Source organism: Erpetoichthys calabaricus, chromosome 1 (genome assembly GCF_900747795.2).
Source record: "Erpetoichthys calabaricus chromosome 1, fErpCal1.3, whole genome shotgun sequence".
NCBI lineage: Eukaryota > Metazoa > Chordata > Cladistia > Polypteriformes > Polypteridae > Erpetoichthys > Erpetoichthys calabaricus.
The window spans coordinates 283316902-283344708 of record NC_041394.2 but is presented as its reverse complement, the minus strand read 5'-3'; the positions used below and the strand labels follow the sequence as shown (position 1 = coordinate 283344708).

At 37.4% G+C, this 27807-nt stretch overlaps 1 protein-coding gene across 1 annotated transcript; it reads left to right on the top strand.

Annotated features, from left to right (window-relative positions):
- Positions 1–27749, top strand: miox (myo-inositol oxygenase). The gene is made up of 10 exons (XM_051930180.1): positions 1–154; positions 7242–7307; positions 11359–11439; positions 13164–13326; positions 14187–14254; positions 15220–15329; positions 18152–18219; positions 19848–19897; positions 24306–24418; positions 27393–27749. Exons 1-10 carry the CDS (start codon positions 137–139, stop codon positions 27499–27501), a joined length of 846 nt encoding a protein of 281 aa, XP_051786140.1. The 5' UTR covers positions 1–136; the 3' UTR covers positions 27502–27749.
- The last annotated feature ends 58 nt before the right edge of the window (positions 27750–27807 follow it).

Sequence of the window (27807 nt, the reverse complement as noted above, 5' to 3'; positions counted from 1 at the left end):
TATAAATGAGTTATTGATCTTCACCACCAGTCTTCTAAAGGCTGGTCGTCCTGCATAGTAGTAGCATCTGTAAAAAAAATATTTATAACATATTTAAAAGGAAGATTCTACTATATTTCAACACAACAGAATTGAAATGAAGATCATCGAAACGGTGAGTTCTCATAAATTAGAATTCCAGGCAGCATTATAAAAGCATTAAGATGACATTTTGACATTGTAATATTTGAACTTCGACACGGGTTTCCTTGTGATCATTAAATAAACTCTAAATACATTAATAAAATTGCTTAAAATTTGAACACATATTACCACTGGTCCATCAAACCACCTGTCTATCTGTTATCAAACCTCTGCTTAATCCAGATGAGAGGTTGTGCGGTGCTGTGTAGTGTATCAGCAGGACAGGACATAAGGCAGGAGGTAGCCGTGGATACCAGTCCATTGCAAGGAGTAGACACTAATCAATTAATATGCATATCACATTATGATTTAATAATTTAAAAGTAGTACAAAAAAAAAATATTTACTCCTTCCTTTTTCGCCAGTTCAGAGTCACGGAGAGCTATTTGATTATCTTGGCAGCATGAGGTACAAGGTGCCAGAGAGAAACCAGGCGGAGTAAGAATGTGCAGACGCAGTGTTCCCTTTATTTGCGTGCCTCTTTTCTAAAATTGTTCCCCAGTGGTCAATGAGAAAGCCACTGTATTAAACCTAATCTGTCTTTTGCAGGGACAGAGACAGTTAACTCATTACGATCGTAATTGAGAGAGTAGTTTTGTAGCCGTTATTTTGTTTAGGTTTCTTTACAAGTCTTTGGGCTGTAACAAACAAGGCTTCTTCTTCAATAACCTTAAGCAAGTCACTGCTACCTGTAATTAAACAAAGGTGTTTTATGAAATTGCTAGTTTGTTTATATGAATATAATACAGTTTGTAATTAATGAAATGAGCACCAAAACAGAAACAGCATGAAAACAGTTTTAATTAAACAGTGACAGGCCCAAATTGTACTAGCTGCTTCATTCACAAGAGAAATGCTCTTTGGCAGGCAGCGACGTGCTCTGGGAGCCTTGTGCGCTCATTTGTGAAAGCCTGATGAGAACGACTATTTTTCTAGACATCTTGGTGTTGCTTTAAACAACTTTGCAGAGTCATCTATAGACTTCTAGCCACAGGCACCCTGGAAATTACCTTTGACCGATAACACAGAGACATAAATGGCCATATCATCCATTTTTCCTCAGCAATGTACCAAGTGTCCCTGGGAAGATCTGGCCACAAGGAAAGAAAGCATCAGCAATAAAGCAGCTGGCCCAGCTAATGTCTGTGGCAAAAGGTCAATTAGAAACCAAAGGCGCTGTTGGAAAATATGAGATGGTATGTGGATAAACTGAATTTAAGCCAAGCCTTCACTTTTGTCATTTCAAAGCTAATTTTATGATAAGACTCAAATCGAGGAAAACACTTAAAGATTCTCACCCCCTATGCATGTTAATTATAAAGCTTACATTTTCCCTTTTTTTTTAAATGATAGCCTTTTCTTGATGCAATGAGCAGCTGTCTCCAGGACAGCAAAGCAATTAGGGGTGTGGACTCTTGTTGAGATAAAGATTACAGTCTGGGATCTCAGGCTGCTGTACATTTGGGGCATAATTGTCTTAAATTGTTTAAACTGCTTTCAACATGATTCCCAGGAAAAAAAAAAACACGCACTGTCATGTGATGTCTGAGCCTTTTACACATCTGAAGCTTAACTGAGCCTTAGCAGGATGACTGGGGCACAAATCTTTCAGAAGGAGTTTGTGCAGCAAAGGGATTAAAGCTGCACAGTACTAGCATATCTGTACAGCCCAACTTCATTCAGCACCTTGCCCACTCGTCCTCAGATTTCAGTTTACTTTTTTAAACATGGGCCTTATCACCACATACCTGGGTTTAAATCCTTACATGGTTACCATCTGCATGGTGTCTGCAAATTCTCCTCAGGTCTGTGTGGGATCCTTATCACTCATCTTAAAATGTGCCTTTGGTTAAATGACAGCTTGGCATAGGTGAATATGCGATTATGTTTAGATACGACAGCGCCGTGCTGACGGTGTATGCGCCCAAAATTTACCCCAACTGTTACAGACTGAAATCAAAGGCTTCTTTTTTTTTTGGCGCATACACTGTCAGCATAGTGCTGTCAGATCTAAACCCTAGCGTGGCAAGTTGCTCGCGTACTGAAGTGACTTTAACTTAAGTGGGAGATCCATTTTACTTATGGTGCCAAGCAGAGTTGCGTTGTGGTGCAGAGCAGTCTATTAGCCAGTGAAATCGCTGTGAAGAAGCTGTCTGTTGCTACGGTTCTGCCTTTGTCCAGTCTGATAGCAGTCACGGGACATTGTGTCTTTGACTGCCGGCACAACAAATAGTACTGAGCAGGCATCAACTCAGAGAGGGAGAGGCAAGTTCACTAAATAATAAAAAAAAAAAAAAAACAAGTGCTAACTTTTACAAGTAGCCAAAATTTACACAAGGTGTTACAGACTCAAATCAAACGTATGTTTTATTATATTGTAGAAATAATAATAATAATAATAGCAGCTGACTACTCAAAATACGCAGTGCCTGGTCTCAGACCTGGGACCTTCGGGTTATAAAGCAGCAGTTCTTACCTTTGTACCATTCAAGAATATGTGTAAGCTCCCTGTCGATTGATGTTTGAGCTTGAGTTTTTAACTCATTGACAGCCACATGTAAATCGAATACTTTTTTTTTTTTTGCTTATATTCTTGAATAAAAACGCACGTTTATTTGATATTTGGATTAAAGTCTTCACACATTATACACTTCACGTCATTATTAGTATAACATGGAAAAAGTTTCTGCTTTAGGTACAGTACTAGGGGGCTCCGCCCCCTGCTCGCTTCGCTCGCCAACCCCTGGCGTTGGGGCATGACAAAGAGATGTATGAATTAGATATAGAATAGTGTGCAGGTTTGGATGATGCCTATCTAAATACAAAATAGAGTGTTTGGCATAGAGTAATGTTTTATTGGAATATTTCTTTGTATACAACATTAGTAGTAAAGATGGTATCTTGTCTTTGAATGAGTCTTCCTTGGCATGGATCATTTATAACTTTAACGTCAGATGAACGTCGAACACGTGAGAAGGCAACATAAAGTTGTCCACGTCCAAAAACGGGTTCAGAGAGGTAGATGCCAACCTTGTCCATGGCTTGTCCTTTTGATTTGTTGATGGTCATGGCAAATGCAGGTTTAATGGGGAACTGTCGGCGTTTCAATGTAAAAGGTAATTCTAGGTCAGAACTCGTAAGGTCAATTCTAGGAATGAGAACAATATTGTTGGCATGTGATTCTGTAAGAACTGTTGCTTGAATAACACTGTTTTTAAGGGTAAGGTTGTGTTTTGGTCATCCGTCTGGGTTAATAGTGTTCAAATATTCTAAGGGGAAATTCAGATGTTCATTGTCGTCATCAGAGTCAACTTTGTCAGAGCTTAGAAAGAGCCGTGTCTCTCCAGGAAGTAATGAAATGACCTGGTTATTAATGTGATTAACATTAATATTTTTTGGACATAATATAGTGTGTTTTGTTAACCACATATGCGAAAGCAGTATGGGCCATTGCCTTTTGGTGGTCTGATATGTACTCCGGTAGATGCAAAAGCAAATGAACTATTGTAGGATCTAATGCAGTTCATAAAGTTTTTACTTTCAGGCACATCGTTAGTTAGAAGCTTCTGTAGATATTCAGGATATGAATGTAAAGGAGGCAGTCTAATCTGCCCTTTTTGACAACAACGTGTAAATTCATTATTTGTATTGCCAGTTGTTTCTTCTGGGAAGTTAAGTGATTGACAATGATTGCAAATGACATTCATTAATCCCAATGAACTTTCCTCAATAGTGGACTGATTATTGAAGGCGTTGTTGTTGCATGTCCATTATTTGTGACGCGCTATTTTTGATTTTTAATTGATTCGCCTCCAATTTGCCAAAAGTCCGTTTCAGTCTACGTCGTGCATTGTTTGTATCGAGCCTTGTCCGTTTTTGTATGTCGGTCAGTTGAGCTTTCTGCTTTTGGAGTCTTGCTTGCTTGTTTTCTGGCAGGTCATATGCGCGTTTTACACGTCTGCGTTCATTTATTCTGTCTCTTCGCTCCCTTTTTTGTATGTCTGAGACGCGAGCTCTTTCTTTTGAAATCGTGCTTGTTTCGATGCAGTACTTTGAGACGCGCGCTGTATGCGTCTTCGTTCATTGTGTCTGTCCATTTGGGCACGTCTCTGTAACGGGGTTACTTGAGCTTTGCGTTTTTTGATCCGAGACATTTTTTCTCCCGGAGTTTCCTTAGCGCCTTGTTCCCCCCCCCCCCCCCCCCCCCGTTTATTTTGTTGTTTCATTCGTGTTCGTGTGTTTGGTCCCGTTATCCGATCCGAATCGTTTTGTACCCGTGAGCGTGTATTCATGACTTGTTTGTTCCTCAGCGTGCGAAATATGGATAAGTAATAAGGAGGATCGCACTCACTGTTAATATGGAGTCTTTTCTGCAGTTGAACGGTTAATAGTGATTTATTGTAAGGAGATCCACCTATCCTCCCTAATGTGAAGGTGTTGAGATGACGTATGTTTAATATGGATGTTTCCTTTAGATATGTGGCTTTGGGTGTTACTTCTTATTGATTTTTTGTGGGGGGTGGTGGTTGAGGATTGTTGTTGCGCGAGCGTCTTCTTTCTTTTTGTGTTCCAGGGGCTTGTTGAATCCCCCTCTTTGTGTGTGTCCCATCCGTTGCTTGTAGGGTGTGTGGGGTGGTTTTGTGTTCTTTTTTTTTTTGTGTTCCATTGCCTTTTTAAATCCCCCTCTTGGTGTGTGTCCCGTCCGGTGCCTGTAGGGGGGGGGGGGGGGGGTTGCCTTGCTGTTGTTCGCAAGCGTCTTCTTTTTTTTTGTGTGCTAGTTTCGTTTGCAATCGGTTTCGTGCGGCGCCTGCTTTTGACTTCTTTTTTCTCTGCCTTTTCCTTTTTTCTGTGCTTGCGCCGCATCATTTCTTTGACTCCTTTTTTCTGTGGTCTTGTCCGCCTCTCGCGGCCCCTCATCCGCTTCTCGCGGCCCCTCATTTCTTGGGGCGCCTGCGCAGTACGTCTTTTTGCGGCTACGGCCCATGGCCGGATGTCCCTGCGTCCATCCGGTTTAGCATTCTCGGTTAGTAATATGGATGTGTTCAGCATTTCTTGCATTTCCTTTCATCCTACACTTACCCAGATCTTTATTGACACAGAACAAACATGAAATGCATGTATTTCAAATAATGATGTACTGTATTATTTACTCAATACAACTCCAGATCACACACACAGATAAGGAGCCTTGGTTTGAGTAGGGAGAACTTTTTGCCTGAACTGAGCTCTATCAAGGCAGGGGATGGGACAGCAGGCTGCTTGCTGCTTCTGCTGATTGACACATTTACAAAACAAAAGACGGTGAAAGTAGAGGTGCATAGGGATTTGAGGTGGACTGGGATTACAAGTTTTTTCGTAGACTTCAGGAATTCTAGTGTTAAGCACAACTGAAAGCTCAGAGGAGTGTGGACACCAGGACACTGGAGGAAATGGTAGATTGGTGTTCTTATAGAAATAGGAGAACCACCACTGATCCCAAAAGTAGCCACAGGATGGGAATAAATGGAGTCAGGACCACCTCCTCCTCTTCTTCCTGTCCTAAATTCTCCAAGGGCCATGGTGTAGAAAGAGAAATTGTAGGTGAAAAACATAATGCTTTGCAAGGCAAGTTGATGAAACTGCCCTCCAAACAGACTTTGAACAACTTCTAGAAGAAGGGCCAGAGAGATAGCAATATTGTGTTCATTATCGGAACATTGTGTTCTCCCTGTGTTTCATTCACCCTTGTATTCTGTTGTTTCCTTGGATTTCCATGCTTATATAAAGTACTTTGTGTTGTGGTCTAACAATACATACAGCACTAAAAGAATCATCATTAAATGCAAAAAGACTGAAAAAATAAATTTAAATAGGGAAAGTTATGTGAATATTAATAGAACGATTTTAAAAGGTGTGCATGGCACAGTAATTAAGTGCATTTGGGGACAACATTTGAGCATTTCTAATTTTTAAATATTTTTGTAACAATGAGTCAAATTCCAAAATAACCAGTAATAGAATGCATGTACATTAAGACAGTACATAACATACATTTTTGTAATAACATTTTCTGCCTTGGGCTGGCACCCTGCCCGGGGTTTGTTCCTGCCTTGCGCTCTGTGTTGGCTGGGATTGGCCCCAGCAGACCCCCGTGACCTGGGGTTAGGATATAGCGGATTGGATAATGGATGGATGGATGTAATAACATTTTACAATATCATGAGATTAAAAACCAAACTCAAATAAGATTCTGGAAGCTAAAACAGTTTTCACAGGCAACAAATATGAACTCAAATGATACAAAAATTGGCTGAGTGATGCTGTATATTATTGTTACAGTTGGAGGTAGAGGGCATATAGAACTAGCAGATGGACAGTTACGTTCTACAGTAAGGACCACTTACAACTCCACTGGTGTTTCAATAACTTCATATTGGGAATCTGAATTTGCTATCATATGTGTGTAGTACTAGGGTGTTAGCCATTGTGGATGTGGTGAGTAAAGCAAACTCACGAATGCTTATTAAATGGCAGCTTTTGAAATTTTAAAGATTTACACAGCATACTTTATCTAAACAAAAATGGAACTTTCTCAACAAATTTCCTTGAAGAACAGATGTACCAAACTTCATCAAAATTAGTTCACTGTGAGTCATGTTTTTTCATGCAAGAAATGGACAGAGAGAAACGACAATGACAACAGCCAGTACTTTCGCATTTAATGAACTTTGCAACGTAGTACAATTAAACGCAAAATATTGGGAGAAGTTTGGAAAGGAGCCAACTAGAATTTGAGCAATCAACTGAAGCAAGAGTAGCTATGCATAGTAACGTTAAGTTGAGTCCATTTCACAGCTTAACAAACCAAAAGAGAAGAGGTAAGTAATAATTAGTAGAACATTACTTTGGGATGGACTTAATTAACATTACAGAATCTATTTTTTGTAAGTGAGTGACAGAGAGAGATATTATAGATACGATTAGAGTGAGATAGTATATTTATATCATGCTTCACATGCAGAGCAGCTGACATCACCTTTAACATTATTTTTTTGTGTCTCTCATGGCTGCTGTGACAGGGACCAGACCCTTCCGATGTTTATCGTCCAGAACAGGAGAAGAAAACTGGATTCAGAAATTTTGAGGTAGGTTCTGACAGATGGGAAATTTGGAACATGTTTGGGTCAAATCTGACCTGTTTTTGTGTTTGAAACCAGGAAGACCACACTAAATTTGATCCGTTCGGGGTAAACGAATTGCCACAAATTAATGAACATGAAAAATAAAAAGAAAATATCCCATAATTTGTATATAGCTTCTACTTTTTTTTAATCTCTTGCCACATCTTTCGGGTCAGTTTTGACCCACCATTGACTTTAGTGGGTTTTCCACTGAATTTAGGGCAGATTGTTTGTTCACAACCCATAGAACCATCCTAAATGTCATCTTTTCAGCTCATAATTGGGAAGGCTTTCAGTAAAGCACCCTTACTTTACGAAAAGCAAAAAAGTTCCCAAATGACACACTTCTGTAAAGCTACTACACACTACCATGTGCTTTGGGTCACCATTCACTTTAATGGATTTTTTGAAGGCTTTTGTAAATCTGGTTAAATTCACTCTTGCCCAGATAAATTCTACTACGGTGCATTGTTCAACAAGGTTGCAATCCTGCAGTGGAGCATCCATGTTCATTTGACCTTGGCTTCAACTAGATTAATTACAGACTGACGTGTTGTACCTGTTTTAACTACCCATAAGCCACAGCAAACGTGTTGTATTGAGTCAACTTTTATTCATTGTGGTTACCATGAAATTTTCAAATTGCCTTTACTTTATGATTTACCCTTGTAGGTTTAGGGTGAAAAATCAAACACAATGGCAGAAATAAAAAAAATGAAAAAAATAAAATGGCAAATATCAGAACAAAAAATTTTCTATGCAGCACAGCACTGAGTAAGCACTTGACAACCCTGTTAGGGTTAAAAGTGAATTCAAATGTTTGAAAAATGTTAACAGTATTTTGCGATAGCTCATCAATACTTCCATTAATCTTTAAATGTGATTTTCTCAGGGTATGGTCAGGGAAGCAATTGCTCACCCTTAGTAAAACAGGCAGAAGAAAGGCCATAAGTCTATCACAGCACCCATAAAGGATTTCTCAAAAGATGTGTTCAAAATGACTTGGCAGCAAGTACGCAGAGTTTCTAGGGGCAGGCAAAGTTGATCAAATTCTGCATAGAAATAATTCAAGCCACAAATTAAAGGGCCTTGTGTGCCACCACCCCTTGAAATAGCCGAAACCAAAATGCAAAAGGGTTTGAACGCAGAGGGTTTGAGCCAAATCATCTAGTTCTTATCAAAGAAACACAACTACTCAGCTCTTTGTTATTTTTTGGTTGGTTGCAAAATGCCCCATTTGATACGTCATACTGGCACCGACTTACAAGCCACAATGCCTTTCTAAGGCAGTACTGAATGTTTAAAAAAAACAAACAAACAAACAAACAAAAAAAAAAAGGATTGCTGAGAATTTTTTGCAATAAAATACTGACCAAACTGAATTTTTAATTTGTGTGCCTGACAGGTTTATCCTAAAGATTCTCTATACCCTAGGCTCTCTTTCCTCTTTTGTGAAATCCACCGTCAGAAACATAGGAGTTTCTTTTGGCTAGACTTTGACCTCTGACCGTCATGTCAAATTTGTAACACTGTCTTGCGTCTTCCATCTTAGGAGCATTCATAAACTTATGCAAATTGCTTCCCAGACAGAGCTGGAGATGATAGTGTATGCATGTGTGTCATCTTGGCTTGATTACTTTAACTCTCTGTTCACAAAGCTGGTCCAGAATGCTGCTGCAAGGCTACTGACTAGATCATCTAATAAATCTCACATCACACCATTCCTGATTTCTTTGCCCCAACTTCACATGAAATTCAGAGTTTATTTTAAAATCCTGGTTCTCACTTTTTGAGCTCTATATGGTCAAACTCCTATCTACTTGCTGAGCTACTGCAGCCTTATATGACATGTATGTCTAAGTTCTTCAGATCAGCATTTGTTAGCTGTCCCGTGCACCAGACCTATGACTAAAGGAGGTTGTGTGTTTGAGTTGGTTGCCTCTAAATATAGGACCTCTCTTCCTGTAAATGTGAGATCCATGGATACTGTGGACATTTTTAAAAAAGAAGCTTAAGACCCATTAATTCCAGCTTGCTTTTGTGTAATTTTACTGTATACATTTTTTTCCTTCTTTTTAATTTTTTCAATCCACTTTTATGAAATTACTGTGTTTTTCTCTGTATGCCTATGGTTTTTTTTCCTGGTCTGTTTTGTTTAACCTTATTTTTGCATGTGACTGGGTTTATTGTGCACGTCTATGCATTTAATTACTGGTTTTAATTTATTAACTCACTTTTGTACGAATCTCCATGATGACTGTTTGTAAAGTACTTTGTGACATTTGTTCTTGAAAAGGGCTATATAAGTAAAATGTACTTACTTACACACACTAAAATGGAGCTTTCCATGTTGTTATTACCTTATGCCATGTACCACTGAATGACTCTGTGGGGTTCATGGCATACAGTAATCACAATGTCTTCCACCCCAAATCCTGTTGTTGCCTTCACACCACAAAGACATGCAGTGTATGTTGACTGGTGGTGACTCTAAAGTCTCCCAGTATGAGTAAGGATACTCTGGGCTAGATGGGTGCCTTCTTGTTCCTGATACTGACAAGATCTGTGTAAAAAAAAAAAAAAAAAACTGGAATTGGTAAGTTGAGAAGCTAAAAGAAACTTACAAAACATAATTTCCCATCTATTTAAACTTATTCATCTTGCAGATTTTGAATAGCTCACTAATCTATATCTTTCTTTAAAAAATACACACAAGTTTACTTTGCTTAAGGAGTTTACTTCACAGGAAAAATGATTTGGTTAAGGCAGCTAATTATCCATAACCAGACACAAATGTCAACATGTTGTGCTTCAAAAAGAAGCAAGACAGAGATTCAGCTCTTAAAGCACCCAAGAAAATGTAAACAGAAGTGGAAATCCAGGATTTGGTGAACTCAAGAACATGTTTTTATTTCACTACCTTTCTCACGAAGCTCATATACACATAAAAGCAGATAGTGCTGTTTTGAATTTTCTTAAATACGGAGCAATTTATTGTGTTTAAAAATAAAAATAAATATTTCCAAATCTACATTTTTTCCTCAACCAATCTCCAAATGAATTTCTGGAATTGGTTTATCAATTCTAAATTCCATGTGTGAGATGGACAAACATCTTAATGACATTAGTCTGTTTCTTAGGTTAAATAAAAAGTACATGTAGAACTGAAAATCTGTTACTGATATAAATTCCACATAAATGTTGCTATATTTCCTTAAAACAAAACATGCACGGTCATTTATGAAATACTGGATTCACTGAAGAAAACTGGATAGCACAGCAGCAAAGTGGGTAATGCTGCTGTCTTCCAGCACTTGCCATTCAGTTTTGATTCTTACCAGAGCATTTTCTCTGCATCTTTACATGAGATTTCTCCATACCCATCCCAATGCCTGCTCACAGACAAGCAGTTAGATTGCTGACCACCTGTAAACTGGATCATTGAGGGTGAATAAAAAAAAATGTCCTATCCAATGTCAATTCCTACCTGCTGCCCAGTGCTGCTAGTCCTGCAGCTTCCTTACAATACTAATGTATTCAGCTTGGGCTGTGTCAGGACAGCACATTCTCCCCTAAAATCCCATACTATGTCCGCATAGGTTTTCTTAAGGAAATTTTAGATGAGTGGTGAAATATCCCCAGGCCAGAAAACACAATCAGACCACTTTTGGAGTGATGCCTGTATATGTCGGAGTGTGAGGATGAGAGTCTTTGGAAACAATTAAAAAAAAAAATCATCTAATAAAAATTACATTGGGTTCAACTGATAACAGTGTACAACTCAAAATTGCAAAGATAATAATTTTGTATTTTCTAAGCATATTTATGTCCCAAATGTAGCACAACTGAGAAAAAAAATAATAATTTTGTTTAATTCCACATAACCCATTGGTTTGCTGTATTTAATTGCTAAAATCACAGGTTTAGATAAGAAAAGTCATGTGATGGACACAAACGATTTTTACATTGCTTGGTGTACGTCACTCATCCTATTTCATTCATTTCCATTTCACAGAGTGGAGACCTTCTGGACCGGGTGTGCAATGTTTATAAAAAGATGCACACTTACCAGACATACGAGTTTGTGAAGCAAAAGGTATGTTTCTGAAAGCATTGTTAGATAAACCATGAATTCATAAAGTGATTAAAGGAGTATGTGTATATATAATTTGAGTGGCTATTTCCAACTTTTATTTAGTACTGGGTGGTCGGTCTTGTGGCCTCTGGATTTTTTTTTGTTTTTTCTGTCCTTCCTGGCCATTGGACCTTACTTTATGCTTTGTTACTTAGTATTGCCTAATCTTATGTTTATATTTTCATTTTTCTTTCTTCATCTTGTAAAGCACTTTGAGCTACATCATTTGAATGAAAACGTGCTATAGAAACACCCTATATACTTGCGTTTAAGTTCTCCCGAGGATAAGTCGGGGCTTGATTTTACTCTATAATTTCCGGTATTTTATAATGTCGCTCATATAAGTTGAATGTAGAAAACTCACGCTATTGATCTAAGTGATTATGATATACTAAGGCCCACCTGAGACAGTAACCACGGAGCACACTGTCTTTTTTTTTCTATGTGTTGTGCCTATGTGACCACACGGTAATACCTGAACCATTCTGAAGCAACATTTGCACTGTTTTATGTTTTTTGTATCTCATACCCTTATACACCTTTATCGTAAGAGCATCCCTTATCTACGATGGAGCGTTCAGAAGGAAATATGAAGCTGGTTTTAAATTAAACGTTGTTAAAGTGGAGAAAGAAACTTTTTTTTTGTTTGTAAAACTTGAGTTATGTGTATGGAATTTTATTTGAATGTTATTTGATTTTAATGAAATCAATAAAATTAAAAAAAAAAAATTGGTAACTGCGCTGCTGCAACAAAATTCGATGTGTCTGACAAACTGATGAGAGGTTGGAGGAAGCAAGATGTAAAAAAAATAAAAATAAATAAAATAAAATAAATAAATAAATTAAGTGTCGTATTTTTGAACGGGCATATAAGTCAGTCAGGGTCTGATTTTAGGATCGATTTTTCAGGCTTCAAGACCCGACTTATACGCGAGTATATATGGTAAATGTTGTTGTTGTTGTTCCCAAAATACTAAGCTCATTTAGGAGACAGTTACATACATAAGACTTATAAACAATTCTAGCCAAATATACCAACGTTTCTGTCTCACTTTCTTTCCAACTGCATTAATTTAGTATCAGTGGGGCAGGTGGAGCACACTTTTCTCTCAGAACTTATATGCTATCACAACAGCATAAAAACAGTACTTCCAACGATCGAAGGACAGTAAACCTCAGTTTCCAAAGGTCACAAAACAAGGCAGGGTGGTATAGTACAATAGGATTTATTCATTTCTCACCTTAATCTAGAATGCAATCAAGAGCAAGTCTGCTCATCTGGTTGTGCTTCAATACATGTACAACTTAATCTGTTTTGAGCATGCATGTTGTCTTGGTTATAGGTGTCAGTGAAATAAGAAAGTAGCAAATGTATCTCTTTGTCTATGCTATGTTCTGTGACCAGGAGTAGGTGACTTCTTTTGCAATTATTTTAATGGTAAAAATGTTTAATGAATTACACTTTGCACTGTCATCTGTAAGTTAACTTGTATAAGAGAATCAGCTTATCAATTTCATTTTTCATTAAGAAGAGGATACAAAAACAATGTACTTTCTGTTGAAAATGCATGTAGTGAAATCAGTTACTAGAAGCCTAATGCTGAAGGCCACTTCCAAGTATTGTTTGCTGTGTTGGTTTACAAAATGTAATTTTTATTTTATTTCCCCTCAAACTGTCCTTTCAGCAAAGAGAATGGTCAAACTGCAATCACGCTCACATGACAGTAATGGAGAGCTTGGATGCTCTCGACCAGCTGGTTGACCAATCTGACCCTGATGTTGATTTTCCAAACTCCTATCATGCTTATCAAACGGCAGAGGGGATCCGCAGAGCACATCCAGACAAAGGTCAGCATAGCCAGTAACAAAGACTGTGGGAAAAAAAGTGATGTACCCTCTGGCAATCTAAATCTATGAATGACCTTCCACCTGCTCTGAAAAAGACAGGGATAGGAGACCACATCTAAAAACAACATGTTCATCAAAGGCACTAGTAACACTGAATGGAACAAAGTAAACAATTTGTAGACTTGCTTTTCCAGGAGCAGCATAAAACACAATATGGATTTAGTATATATGTATATTCTTTAAACATACACTGCTCATTACCATTTAAAACTGGTGAATGGCAGGTCCTGCAGGGATGTCTCGGTGCCACACCATTTAGACAAGCTTTAAAATCAAAACAACATGAAAACTATTTAATGTCATATGCAAGATTTTATCTTTATGTAGTATGCATTATCTTGTTAGTTTATTAAGGCTGGTGCCTGAATTGAGCCAAGTGACACTGGGATTGGGGTTTATTCTTCATTATTCTGAATAAGAAACACTGTATTAATAAATAGCAGTCACTGTATATGCTGCATCACTCCCAGCTATGATTTAAACTGAATAAGTTGTATAATATTTGGAGCTACGTTTTTGTAGTTGTATCCACCGAAAGGAACAAAAATGTAACGACAGATGTTTAAACAAGCTTAAGCCTGTCTCATGAGTGCAGGTACATTATATAACATAGTAAATACTGTATACATGAATGCTTTATTTTCATTAACGTTATAGAATTAAACAGCTAACAAATGATAAAGGAAGAAACCAACTTACTTGTTTTAAACCCTTCAAGTTTATGCAATCATAGACAGTAAAGCCTGTAAAAAAAACAAAAAACAAAAACAGCAGTTAATTGTGTCTCTTTTCCCCCATAGATTGGTTCCAACTGGTTGGACTCCTGCATGACATTGGGAAAATTTTGGCTCTCTGGGGAGAACCTCAGGTACACAGATAATAGAGTGGAATAGCAGACTGAGATAAGAGAATTAAATAATTCCGAAAAGAACCTGTTCATTTCACTTCACAAAAACAATACTTTTTTTGCTCCTTCATTCAGAGATTTTTCTACTCTAGATCTGTCAAAATGACACAGTAAAGAGCAGTGGCTAGAACTGCTGACTAACATATCCAGATTAGTAATTTGACATCTCACATTTGCAGATTCTGCATGTTCACTCCATGTATGTGTGGTTTTTCCTTCCATCTCTTCAAAGATGTGCTGGTTAGGTTAATTTACAACTCTGAATTGACCTCTTGTTGATTTGTTCATGAGTAGACCACACAATAGACCGGCATCCTATCCAGGACCAATTCCAGTTGGCACAGTCTCTGAAGTCATAACTCAGAGCTGGCTTAAGCGTGTTTGAAAATACTATATGAAGAAGCATTTCATTTCTGTCAATACTTTGCAATAGAGTGCTGTCCACATCAAAACACTAATCAAAATTTGTAATCAAAACAATGCTCAGGAAGCAGCCCAAGGGAAGTTTCAAGTAGCTGATTAATGGTAGTATGAGATGTGAGAAGAAACTCGAATACCGGTACCTCCACTCGGACACTGAAGAACAATCTAAAACCCACACAGATAGTGACTGGTCTGGAATATTCCAATATGGAGTCATCAATTCCAAAACTAAATGCATAGAAGCTTTTGAGTTCCATGTTTATGCCAAATTTCCTTTTTTTTTTGTAATGAAGTAGTCACATTAATGAATTTAACTAGAATCATTCTTAAGCACTGCTGCCTCACAAAGTCTGGGTGTCTATAGGTTTTCCTCTGACATGGTCTCCACACTCAAATGATGAATGTGTTAGGCTCATTGTGCCCCTGTGCACAATCAATGTAAACTAGAAATGTCATCATGTTGACCTTCAGCAATTGATAAGAACTGTCATTTTCATTTGTAGTGGTCTGTCGTTGGAGATACCTTCCCAGTTGGCTGCAAATTCCAAAACTCCATTGTGTTCAGAGATTCAAGCTTCAGCGAAAATGTTGATGACAAAGATCCACGCTACAAGTAAGAGATGTTCTTTTACATCAATGAACTGAAATGAACTTTCTGCTATGGTTCACTAGGTTAGACCATTTAATAAAGTAATTTAGCTTATCAATCCTACTGAACACTTACTTTATGTAGCATCTTTAATAGAAAACAGCATTAGTTATTTTGAATAGCATTTAATGTGATGATATGAGCTGAACCAAATAATTCTCATAATATGCTGACATACTTGCACTGAAAATGACAAAAAAAAATCAACTAAATGCATCAAAATAATTTCAACTAAAACAAATGTTACATTAAAATGAAAACTATTTGATTATATAATTCTACTTTGTCAAACAGAAAAAATTCTCTTTCAAAAATGGTATTATTTATTGCAATGAACTGGTGTGTCATCCAGATAGAGTGACAGGAAACCTGGTCCTCTCCAGGCTGTTCTAAGTTAGATTTACCAGATTTGTTATGAAATTGCGTTCAAAAAGCATTTCTAATCATTTACCAGTTGCTACAGTTACCTCACAGCTCTGGCTGTGTTTTTTTCCTGGGTGCTCCAGTTTCTTTTCACACAATCTGAACTCAGCTGATGTCTCTAATTTAAAGGAATACCCCCACCCAGAGATAATTTTTTGATGTTACTTACAACATGTAGTTTGTAGTGGTGGCTGAGAAAAAAATGTAATCTCATGTTTTCGTGAAAAACGACATTTCTCACAGAATGGGATGCTATGGTCCAAGACTGGACAATAGCACATGATTTGGAAAAAAAAATCTCACATAACATGTCCCTGAAACCACATATCTGATATCCATTTGAATGTTTGAAACGTGCATTTTTTTCTAAAATATTATTAACAGTTGCTGCCAAAAAACTTTGCTTTGAATGTCTACAGAAACAATTTCCAACTGACATTCCTTGTTAGTGACTTAACAATTCAACCTTTAGTGAATTCTTCTCCTCAGCTAAGGGATAAGAGAACATTGGACCTTTAAAAAAAACAATATTGCTATAAACGCTTGACCACAAGTAACTTTTCTGATGCATCCTACTTAAAATCCATAAAGCCAGAAAGACTGAGAACCTGATCCCATGCTCCGAGGTCATACTGATAACCAAGATTAAGGTTGTCTTGCTCTTTTGTTTAAAGGAGAATTTCTGGACATCCTGAGTTCATCATTGTACACCTCTATTACGGTAATAAGTGTTCTGCTACAACTGAATTTTCCTCTTGCCATCATTTCCCAGATTGGACTGCACTCATCTGGATTCTTAATGGCAGAAGTAGCCCCACAGTGTCTCCAACGAGTGTGGGGGGTTGGGGGGGAAGACAACAAGCCATATATACAATTAATCTTTTTCAAATTTTTGATTTCTCTGTTGTAATTCTGGCATTAAAACATATCTTATACCCACATTGACACTGCTCACACATGCAAGAACTTCACAGAACTTACAGACACAATAATAAAGCCATTCAGATCATACTGACAAAGCTACAAGGGGACTGAAGACAGTTGTACATGTCAAACTAAACAGGACTACATAAAGGAAAAGGATGCAAACCACTACCCACAAAGTCAAACTTTTTGCATTAAAACTAGATGGCAATGTCACAGACAGAATCACTGGCAACTGTGCTAAACTGTATGAAAAAGGAATTTAAAAAGTTGGAGATTCTGATCTCCTCACTCTCCATTTGAGGACTGCTTCAGAAGAGAGGGGTTTGTGGTGATAAAAGACGCCATCTCTGAAGGTAGTGAAGCAAAAGATCTTGGGAGAGTCTTACACTCAGAAGAAGGACATTAGTTAGGGTCTGCTATTAGCATAGCATCTTTAGAGCTTGCTGGGAATGATGCTAATTAACTAAGGGTATAGAATGTCAGAGATGTTTATACATAAATATGAATGAAGAAAATGTGAATAATGAAAAAAGTGTAAACGCTATTAATGAAAACATATTTTAGGAGTGCCGGAATCCTTCTAAAATAAATAGTATACATACATATGGCACTGGAAGCATCTGTCTTTCGTTTGAACATTGATGCTGAAGTTCAAACACATAATTGCATTCTAGTATTTCTTCATTGTGTTTATTTACAATATACCTATAACATTATGGAGAAAATAACATAACTTAGGATGCATATTTTGTTAATTGATGATCAGGAGTACAACAGCTCACTCTGATAAACTTAATGAGTCAGTTTTGGTAAGTAGCCACTATTTATCTATGTGTATTAACTTTAGGTTTGAATACAGATGCTAATGAAGAGTGTCGCTATATTTCGTACTTAGTAGGTGTATTCTGTTCAGCAATAAAAGCCCCCTCATTTTCTAACTATACAGTAGTAAAATAAGTAGCAATGCATTTTCCATCACCAAATTTATTACACCATGACAAAGGGACATTCATTTGCACAATTAAGGTTAAATTCCAGTTCTAAACACAGTTAAGAGTCAAATGCATACTACTTGCAATCATCACACTTTAAAGAGGAAAAACCATTACGGCTCTCATTAAGCGATTACTGCCACAGTACAGGTGACATTGTTGGGTTTCTGTCAGCAGTAAGCACTGTCAAATGCAGTAATGTATTGCTCTTGCTTGGAACTCTTACAAAATAGGGAATGGCTAATAAACCTTCATGGTATCATACCATCCAAAACCATCTCGACAGAACAGCAGAATTCATTGATCATAGATTATCACTTATTTTGTGCCTGCTATGAAGTCCTCTTTATGAAAGCTAAATAGATAGTAATGAATTATAATAAAAAAAAGAAAATGTAGGCTGCTCACTTTACTTTTCATTAACTGATCTTTCTATCTTCTTAGCACTCTGCATGGTGTGTACAAACCAAACTGTGGATTAGAAAATGTTCTGATGTCCTGGGGTCATGATGGTGAGGATAACGTACAGACTGTGCAATTTTGCAAATTCATACATAATGGATTTCCTAAGTGTAACTTCTCAGATATTTTTGTGCAAAATGCTTATATTTAAAACAAAGGCAGGGTTCAGAAATAAGTGCAGTGCAATAAGATTTCTTCAATCAATAATCTATAAAAACAGTGTCAAAGTGGAGGTTAAAAAGTCCAATAAGTAAAGAAATCAACGAAGTAGTTAAAATCCCAAGGTTAAAACACAGTCAGGATTTTCATTTAAAACCGCCATGAGCCTTAAGCGCTTCCTTCTAAAACTGACAGACTCAGTCATCCTTCTCTTCAGCTTGGGCCCCTGCCACTTCAGGCAGTATCTGCTGGGGCACCCCAAAACCAGCTAATGTCCTCGATATCTATGGGAACCCCAAGAGCTCTGCTCCTGTCTCCTGCTGCCATTCCTCTGTGCCAGCACTTGGAGTGGTTGGTCACTCCTGCTCCCAGGAAGCTCAGCATGAGCAACACTGCCCCTCAAGTGCCGATCGCACACTCATTTTGGGGTCACTTCTTGACCGTCTACCTTCTCCCCTATAACAGCACTAGCTCTGCAACAATCCCAGCTCCTTTTCTGTCCTTCTTTTAACCTCCTGACTTTACTTGATCTTATCAGACTCCCCTTTATACCTAATTCCCATCAGTGGAGTGCTGATGCAGGTAGGACATCTGGGGACTTAGTTAAAAAAAAATAAATAAATATTGGCCAGACCTTTGTTTTTAGCTCATGAAATTTAAACTATGTGAAACATAGAACCTCTACAGAACCTTTCTAAGTTAAGATTATTCCATTTTATCAATCCACTTTTCAAACCATTTATTTCATTTGTAGGAATGCTCCCAGAGGAATTATCACTTATTTCAAGGAAATGAAAGGAGTTCAAATACATATCTTGTAGAGCTGTCAGCATTTGGGCTACACTGAGGTCTTGTTTAGTCTGGAACTAGGTGGAGAGTAAGGCAGATACTGGCAAAAACTGTAATAGATAACAGCAGTGGCAGAGAAACTGGTTAAAAAAAAGGGGCATCACCAGTGTCCTTCTAAGTGAACAAAATGTTCTTTTAGTTATATGAGCTAATTGTGTTGTGTGCTGGAAGAGCCATGAGTGAGGTTATAAAACCACAATTGAAACTAGGCTAGTTCCAACGGTTCAGTTCCTTTCTGGTGACTGCACAGATAAAAGGGACACTGAATTAAAATAATGTTTAAAACACTTGAGGACATGAAGTTAAAAACACACTGCATAGGTGAAGGTAACACAATAAGAATGCTTAAGAATGAAGTAGTAACAGGTGAGCAGCTTCTGCAAAAACAGCTCCAATGCTAGTAGGAAAAGGTGCAGATTTGTCTTTTATACTTGGAGTAGTGCATGGGATGCTCACACCTACACATATTTTGAATAATCTAATAGTTCTTTAAAATAAGTGGAATACAACGTATTTTTTATTTGGCAATAAATCAATTGCTGTAACACCTGAGTATTATAAACACCTTGAGGCTGAGTAAAATATATACCCTTAAGTAGTAGGTTGTAAATGTATATAGCTATAAGTCACAAAGTAGTAATCACCTGTTGTGTCATTTCCTATCTGACAGAATACATGTACCAAGTAATGACCTTCAATAAATGCCCTTTGCCTGAAGAGGTAAGATTGCATATTGTTTGTCACAAAAAAAAACAAAAACAAATACAAAATACTTTGCTTCTATTTTACTATGCCAAGCTGGATAACCTTTGCACAATAAAGCTTTAAAATAAATATGTTTGAACTAAATGTGTTTACTTACTTTCCAGGGCTTCATACTGAGCAAGTTATCATAATGAGCTTCTTTTTGGTCAGCCATAAAAATCTGTGATAAGGAAATGAAATTCAGTTAATCAACAAAATACTTTATTACTTTATGCAAGCTTGACATTTTGCAAGAGCTGCCAACTGCTTCCAGTTGCCATCAGGGTGTAGAGCATTTTCAGTGTCCGTAGCTTATCTGATACAAGACAAAGCTGCAGCAGACTCTGGGAACCACATTATCTTTGTCAATGTGGAGTTTAAATGTTAATACTGTTTAATTTTTTTAATCTGCTTTGTCCATAAAAGGATAACATCCTTGCATGAGCAAGACAGCAACAGGTCCTTAGCTGCCAAATTACCACCCTCATCCCAAACCATATACAATCTCTAATAATCTCTAATCTTTAAAGTACATCAATTTTGAGTTGATAATAACCTAATACACAGGTCTTTGAAAATTAAGATGAAAGATTTCTCTTAAAAATAAATAAATAAATGGGCTGGAATGGCTGAGAATTAAATAGGTGTTCCCACAGCTACAGTATGTTAACCATCTCCATTGTATTACTCCTCCTAAAATGGCATGGATGACTGAAATGAACACAAACTTTATTTCATGGATAAATAGTGTAATTCAATGCAATTCGAGATCTTTGTGTAGCAAAATTAATTAATTTTTGTTTTGGAGGAATTCTGCAAGGTTCTACAGAAATATACTGAGTGCATACCAGTTGTTACCCTTTTTATTAGGACTAAATTGGTTCAGGGCTGCACAGTGGCGCAGTGGTAGCGCTGCAGCCTCGCAGTAAGGAGACCTGGATTCGCTTCCCGGGTACTCCCTGCGTGGAGTTTGTATGTTCTCCCCGTGTCTGCGTGGGTTTCCTCCCACAGTCCAAAGACATGCAGGTTGGGTGCATTGGTGATCCTAAATTGTCCCTAGTGTGTGTGTGTGTGTGTTGGCTGGGATTGGCTCCAGCAAACCCCAATGACCCTGTAGTTAGGATATAGGGAGTTGGACAATGACTGACTAAATTGCTTCATGTATGATAGTATGCATGTCTTGTGACATACTAGTATTCTGTTTTAAATAAGGCCATGCCACAGTTGTTACAAATAGCCCCCAAAAATAAAACAAATAGGCACATTATGTTCATACAATGTTGATTAACATTTTATCAGAAATTATTCAGAACCTTATTTTTATCTTCACACTGTACGGCACTCAAAGCAGCTTATCTGTGACCAAATATAGTTGGGAAAGGGATGTCAAAATAGTTTAACAATATGTTAATAGCATTACATTCCAATAACCAACTTATTTGATCTGATACTTTTTATAATCATTTTGGATTACTTAAAATTGACAGAAGATTCCTCAACTGTGAAGTTATAGCGGAGTTCCCAGAGCAGCAGAAAAAGGCAAAGATGTCCTGCATGTAACCAGAGAAAACCATAAAACCACACCTGGAGTACTAAGACTTAGTATGAACACCTCAAAATATGTTGAATTGCCATATGCAGTCCCTACTTCAAAATTAACAAAACAAACCAATCTACAGGAGCTACACATATTTCATTTTCCATCGATGTAGTGTTGTAAGAGGTAACAGAGAAACTTGAGCGGCTTGTTAAATGCTACACTTAAACACAGAAGCACACTATGTACCACTGTGTATACAGTATATTGTTTTAGCTATCTGCACACTCTTTCAATCAAACACAATCTATACAATTATTAAAATTACTTATTTCATTACAATGCTTCCACCAGACGTAAAATTTACATATACACCCTACATATTTTCTTTTTTGCTCAAGCTTTGAAAATGATTTCTGAACTTTAGTGATCACCTGTTCATACAATATGAATTTAAATGCTTAAAAAAATGGGTTATTCTTCAGGAAAGAATGTCTCTGCAAGTGTGAAATTTTTCAAAATTTCCCAATGAAAAAAAAAATCTGCATTTCAATAACACAATCAAGACCATTTTAATTCATTCTTCAGGGCAGTTGGATGTTGTAGATGTTACCACTTGATCTGCTTGACAGACCTAAGACATTACCTTATGCATTGAGGAAGAGACAATTTTGCTAATTGTTTTTAGGAGGGGTTTATATAAATAGAAAAATACAGGAGAAATATTCGCAATACTCAACATTAAGAAAACAGGAACAAATAGTTAAAATGAATTTCACTTTTTGAAACACAAAAGGGAAAAAAAAGTAGATATTGTCTCATAAAATCTCACATAAAGTAAGATGTACTTCAGTGCTTCAAGAAAAGTGACAGAAAAATCGAGGATATTGCTCAACAAGTGTGAGCAAATGTTTACGGTCAATCACGGCTCTACATTTTAAATCAGAAACACAATACTAGCATTACCTACACCATAATGTATAGCCAAAAAAATTATTTTAAGCAGATTTTCATACAGAAAAAGTACAACCCCAATTTGCAAAAAAAAAAAAAAAAAAGTTGGGACGCTGTGTAAAATGTAAAAAACAGAATTCAATGATTTGTGAATCTCGTAAACCCATATTTTATTCACAACAGAACATAGAAAACATATCAAATATTTAAACTGAGAAAATGTACCATTTTAAGAAAAGAATAAGGTCATTTTGAATTTGATGGCAGCAACATGCTGGGACAGGGCCATATTTACCACTGTGTAGCATCCCCTCTTCTTTTAACAACAGTCTGTAAACATCTGGAAACTGAGGAGAGCAGTTGCTGGACTTTTGGAAGAGGAATGTTGTCCCATTCTTGTCTGCTTAACAGTCCTGGGTTGTCTTTTTCATATTTTTTGTTTCATGTTTTCAGTTGGTGAAAGGTCTGGACTACAGGCAGGTCAGTTCAGCACTTGGACTCTTCTACTACGAAGCCATATTGTTGTAAAAGATGCAGTATGCAGTTTGGCATTGTCTTGCTGAAATATGCAAAGCCTTCTCTGAAAAAGATGTCATCTGGATGGGAGAATACGTTTATCTAAAACCTATATATACCTTTCAGCACTGATGGTGCCTTTCCACATGTGCAAGCAGCCAAATCCATTGGCACTAATGTACCACCATACCATAAGAGATGCAGGCTTTTGAACTGGGTGCTGATTATACCGGATAACCCCTCTCCTCGTCAGGAGGACGCAGCATCCATGTTGTCCAAATAGAATTTCAAATTTCGATTTGCCTGAGCACAGAACAATTTTTCACTTTGCCCCCTTCCATTTTAAAGCTCAGATAAGATGGTGGAGTTTCTGAATTATGTTCACATATGGCTTCTTCTTTACATAATAGAGATGCATTTGTGGATGGCACGGTGAACTGTTAACAGACAATGATTTCTGGAAATGTTCCTGAGCCCATGCTGTGATTTCCATGAGAGAATTAGGCCTGTTCTTAATGTAGTGCTGCTTGAGGGCACAAAGATTGGAGGCATCCAATATTGATTTTCGGCCTTGTCCCTTGCAGACAGAGATTTCTCCGGATTCTTGGAATCTTTTGATATTATGTACTGTAGATGATGACATAGTCAAAAGTCTTAACAACTGTACATTGAGGAGCAATAGTCTGAAATTGTTCCACAATTTGTAGGCGCAGTTTTTTTGCAGATTAGTGAACCCCATCATCAATTTACCACCAATCTTTACTTCTGAAAGACTCTGCCTCTCTAAGATGTTCTTTTTATACCCAATCATGTTCTGACCCATTGCCAATTAACCTAATTAGCTGCAAAATGTTCCTCCAGCTGTTTCTTTTTAGTACCACTTATTTATCTATTCTTTTGTTGTCCCTGTCTCAACTTTTTTGAGACATGTTTTTCCCATCAAATTCAAAATAAGCTTCTTTTTTTCATGAAATAGGAAAATGTCTCATTTTCAACATGATATGTTTTCTATGTTCTATTGTGAATAAAATATGGGTTTATAAGATTTGCAAATCATTGCATTCTGTTTTTAATTACATTTTACAAAGAACCCCAACTTTTTTGGAATTGGGGTTGTAAAATGTGTAATATATAATGCATACAAAAAATGGAACACTTTCCCAGAAGTGCACTGGTAATGTTAGCTCATGTTTAGACATGTACACAAAGGTAATCTCAGTTTTGACATTAAATCTTTGTATATTTAGAGAATCTCAAACCAAACTTCAAAAAGTAGAGACAAGCAAAGAACAATTCTTTATAAAGAGCTGTTGCATTTTTCATGAGAAATAAAAAAAAAATGCTTGCCACAAATATGACTGTAGTAATTTATTTCAGGGTCTGTGTATGATTCGCTTCCACTCCTTTTACCCCTGGCATACCCATGGAGATTACATGCATCTTTGCAATGAAAAGGATCAGAAGATGCTACCTTGGGTGAAAGAGTTCAAGTGAGTAAAATAAATATTTTCATCTCCTATTAACTCATGCTTAAATTCACATTAGTGAGAAACCATAGCTTACCAAATCAACTACAAAGGAAAAAGCCCTCGAAATGGGTTTGTGCCAGACATTATGATTAAATTAGTTCAAGAATTCATCACACAAATGGACCGCGTCATAGAATCTTGAGGGGTAAAAATAACATCTCTTAAGTATAATCGGCATATCAGATGCTCATATTTTACAGTTTTTCATGCTGTACACCCATACATAACATGAACAATAATACTGGGTGTGAACATTAAAGTACAAAAGAACACTCTAGAACCAATATTTAATAACAGGACTATGGCTTGTCCACTTACCCAAAAAAAGAGACAGCTCTAGAATAAAGCTTCTCTCCATCTCTTACAAAATTCAGGTGCTAAAACACCTTGAAAGAAAAACAGCCTGAGTGATGATATTCATTTAATTTGGTAAAGTGAGCTGAATATTGAGTAAAATGATGCATCAGTGATTTTGGAGATGTTTGAGAAAAACAAACTGAAGAAGTAACATAAAAGAAACAACTCCAGAAAAACAGCTGATAGAGTGGTCAGGCTAGTTGTAGGCATGTAATGAAAGCAAAGGCCCAAACTATCTGGACAGTGGCAATAGGAGGTCTGTTAAAAACAACAACAAAAAAAAACTTGCAGTCATGCAAATTGTGTGGTGACTTAGTAACAAAAACTAGCACCAAGTTGCCTTTATTAGAGAAAAGCAAACATGTAGTTAACATGTCCCTACAGTTCTGGTCAAAGCCTGCCTCCCCTCTCTGGTCCCTCTTATCTCTGCTATAATCCACTCTTCTCTCACTACTGGTACTGTTCCTTCATCTTTTAAAACTGCTGCAATAACCCCAATACTGAAAAAACCTGGTGCCGATCTTACTAATTTCAGTAATTTTCATCCTATTTCTAATCTACCCTTCATTTCCAAAATGGGCGGCACGGTGGCGCTGCTGCTTCGCACTTAGGAGACCTGGGTTCGCTTTCCGGGTCTTCCCTGCGTGGAGTTTGCATGTTCTCCCCGTGTCTGCGTGGGTTTCCTCCCACAGTCCAAAGACATGCAGGTTAGGTGGATTGGTGATACTAAATTGGCCCTAGTGTGTGCTTGGTGTGTCCTGCGGTGGGTTGGCATACTGCCCGGGATTGGTTCCTCCCTTGCGCCCTGTGTTGGCTGGGATTGGCTCCAGCAGACCCCCGTGACCCTGTGTTCGGATTCAGCGGGTTAGAAAATGGATGGATTTCCAAAATTCTTGAAAAAATAGTGGCTATTCAACTTCATTCTCATTTATCTCAAAATACTGTAATCTGTATGAACCGTTCCAGTCTGGTTTTTGTCCCCTCCACAGTACAGAAACAGCACTTATAAAAATTACTAATGATCTCCTTACGGCCGCTGATTCTGGTTTAATTACTTTTCTCATCTTCCTTGATCCGAGTGCAGCCTTTGACACTATTTGTCACACTACTCTTCTCAATAGATTATCTTTGATTGGCATTACCCACACTCCACTAGATTGGTTCAGATCCTACCTCTCAGGCCGCACTCAGTTTGTTCAGCTTAAAACTTTCACATCCCAACCCACCGCTGTTACTTCAAGTGTGCCCCAGGGCTCTGTCCTGAGGCCCCTCCTTTTCATTATTTACGTCCTTCCCCTTGGTAATGTCTTTCTTAAGTATAACATTAGTGTCCACTGTTATGCTGATGACACCCAGCTCTATCTCACTAGCAAACCTACTGCTTCCTTTCTACCTTCCTCACTTATTGCATAGCAGAAATCAAATCTTGGTTTTCTTCAAATTTTCTTAAATAGTGACAAAACTGAGGTTCTCCTCATTGGTACAAAATCAACATTATCCAAAACTGATCATTTTTCATTTGTTATTGATAATTCCTCTGTCTCCCCTTCCCCACAGGTTAAGCGTCATGGTGTCATCCTTGATAGTACTTTATCCTTTCAGTCCCACATCAATAACATCTCCCGGTCTGCATATTTCCACGTGTGTAACATTAATCATATTCGCCCCTCCCTCACTACCCACACCACTGCTATCCTTGTTCATAGCCTTGTCACTTCTCGTGTGGATTATTGCAATTCCCTTTTCTTTGGTCTTTCTCACAAATCTCTTTATAAGCTTCAACTAGTCCAGAATTCAGCTGCCCGTATCATTACTAGAACCCCCTCTATTCACCATATCACTCCCGTTTTGTAGCAGTTTCATTGGCTTCCAGTTAAGTTACGCATTCAATTCAAAATTCTTCTGTTAACTTAAGGCTATCCACAACCTTGCCCCTCCATATCTGTCTGACCTCCTCCATGTTGCCATTCCCTCCTGTACCCTTAGATCCTCTTCCTTCATCCACCTGACTGTCCCCTTCGTACGTCTTGCCACTATGGGGAGCAAAGCATTCAGTTGCTCTGCTCCCCAGCTCTGGAATTCACTACCATCTGAGCTTAAAAATATTGAATCATTTTCAGTTTTCAAATCTAAACAAAACTCATTTGTTTAAGACTGATTTTTCTCTTTGATTACAATTGCTCTGTCTGATTTTAATTTTTGTATTATAGTTTTGTTTATAATCTGTGTTTTATCTATTGTTCAATGTCCTTGAGTGTTTAGAAAGGCGCCTACAAATAAATAAAATGTATTATGTGAATAAAGAGTAATAATTTTTCTAATTGTATACATTGATTAAAAAAAAACTGTCAAAATGTAAACATTTGATCAATAAATGCGAGAGGCACAATGTTTTTTTGTGTTAGAATATGTAACACCTCGTAAAATTTTCACCCTCAAAGTTTATCTAGTGTTGCAATAATATTTGAACAGTTTAGCATTACAGTTGTGTTCACTTTACATGGATAACCTCACTCAGTAAGATGGCACCAGGAAAAATGTGATTAATTTTCTTTTTCCTTTCATCATGTTTTCTCAGCCAATTTGACCTTTATACAAAGAGTACTGATCTGCCAGATGTCAAGAGCCTCAAGCCATACTATCAGTCACTCATTAATAAGTATTGCCCTGGAAAACTGCACTGGTGAGAAGAAATTCTGTCTCTAAGGTGGAAAGCGCCAACACTCTACTGAAGATGGCAATGCATAATGATAAAGACAACTGTTCAAGTAAACATCCTATATTCATGGTGGAATATACTGTAAATCTTCCAAAAGAAGAAAATCCCTGCTTTATTATTGAATAAAGAAATCACAAAATTGTTTTCCTTATTATCACCTTTTGTCTTGAAATGTTAAATTACACATATACACAAACAAAGAACATGATGTGCTAAGACTTACCTTTATTAAAAAAAAGCTTACAATGTTAACCAATGGGTTGCAACTGTTCAC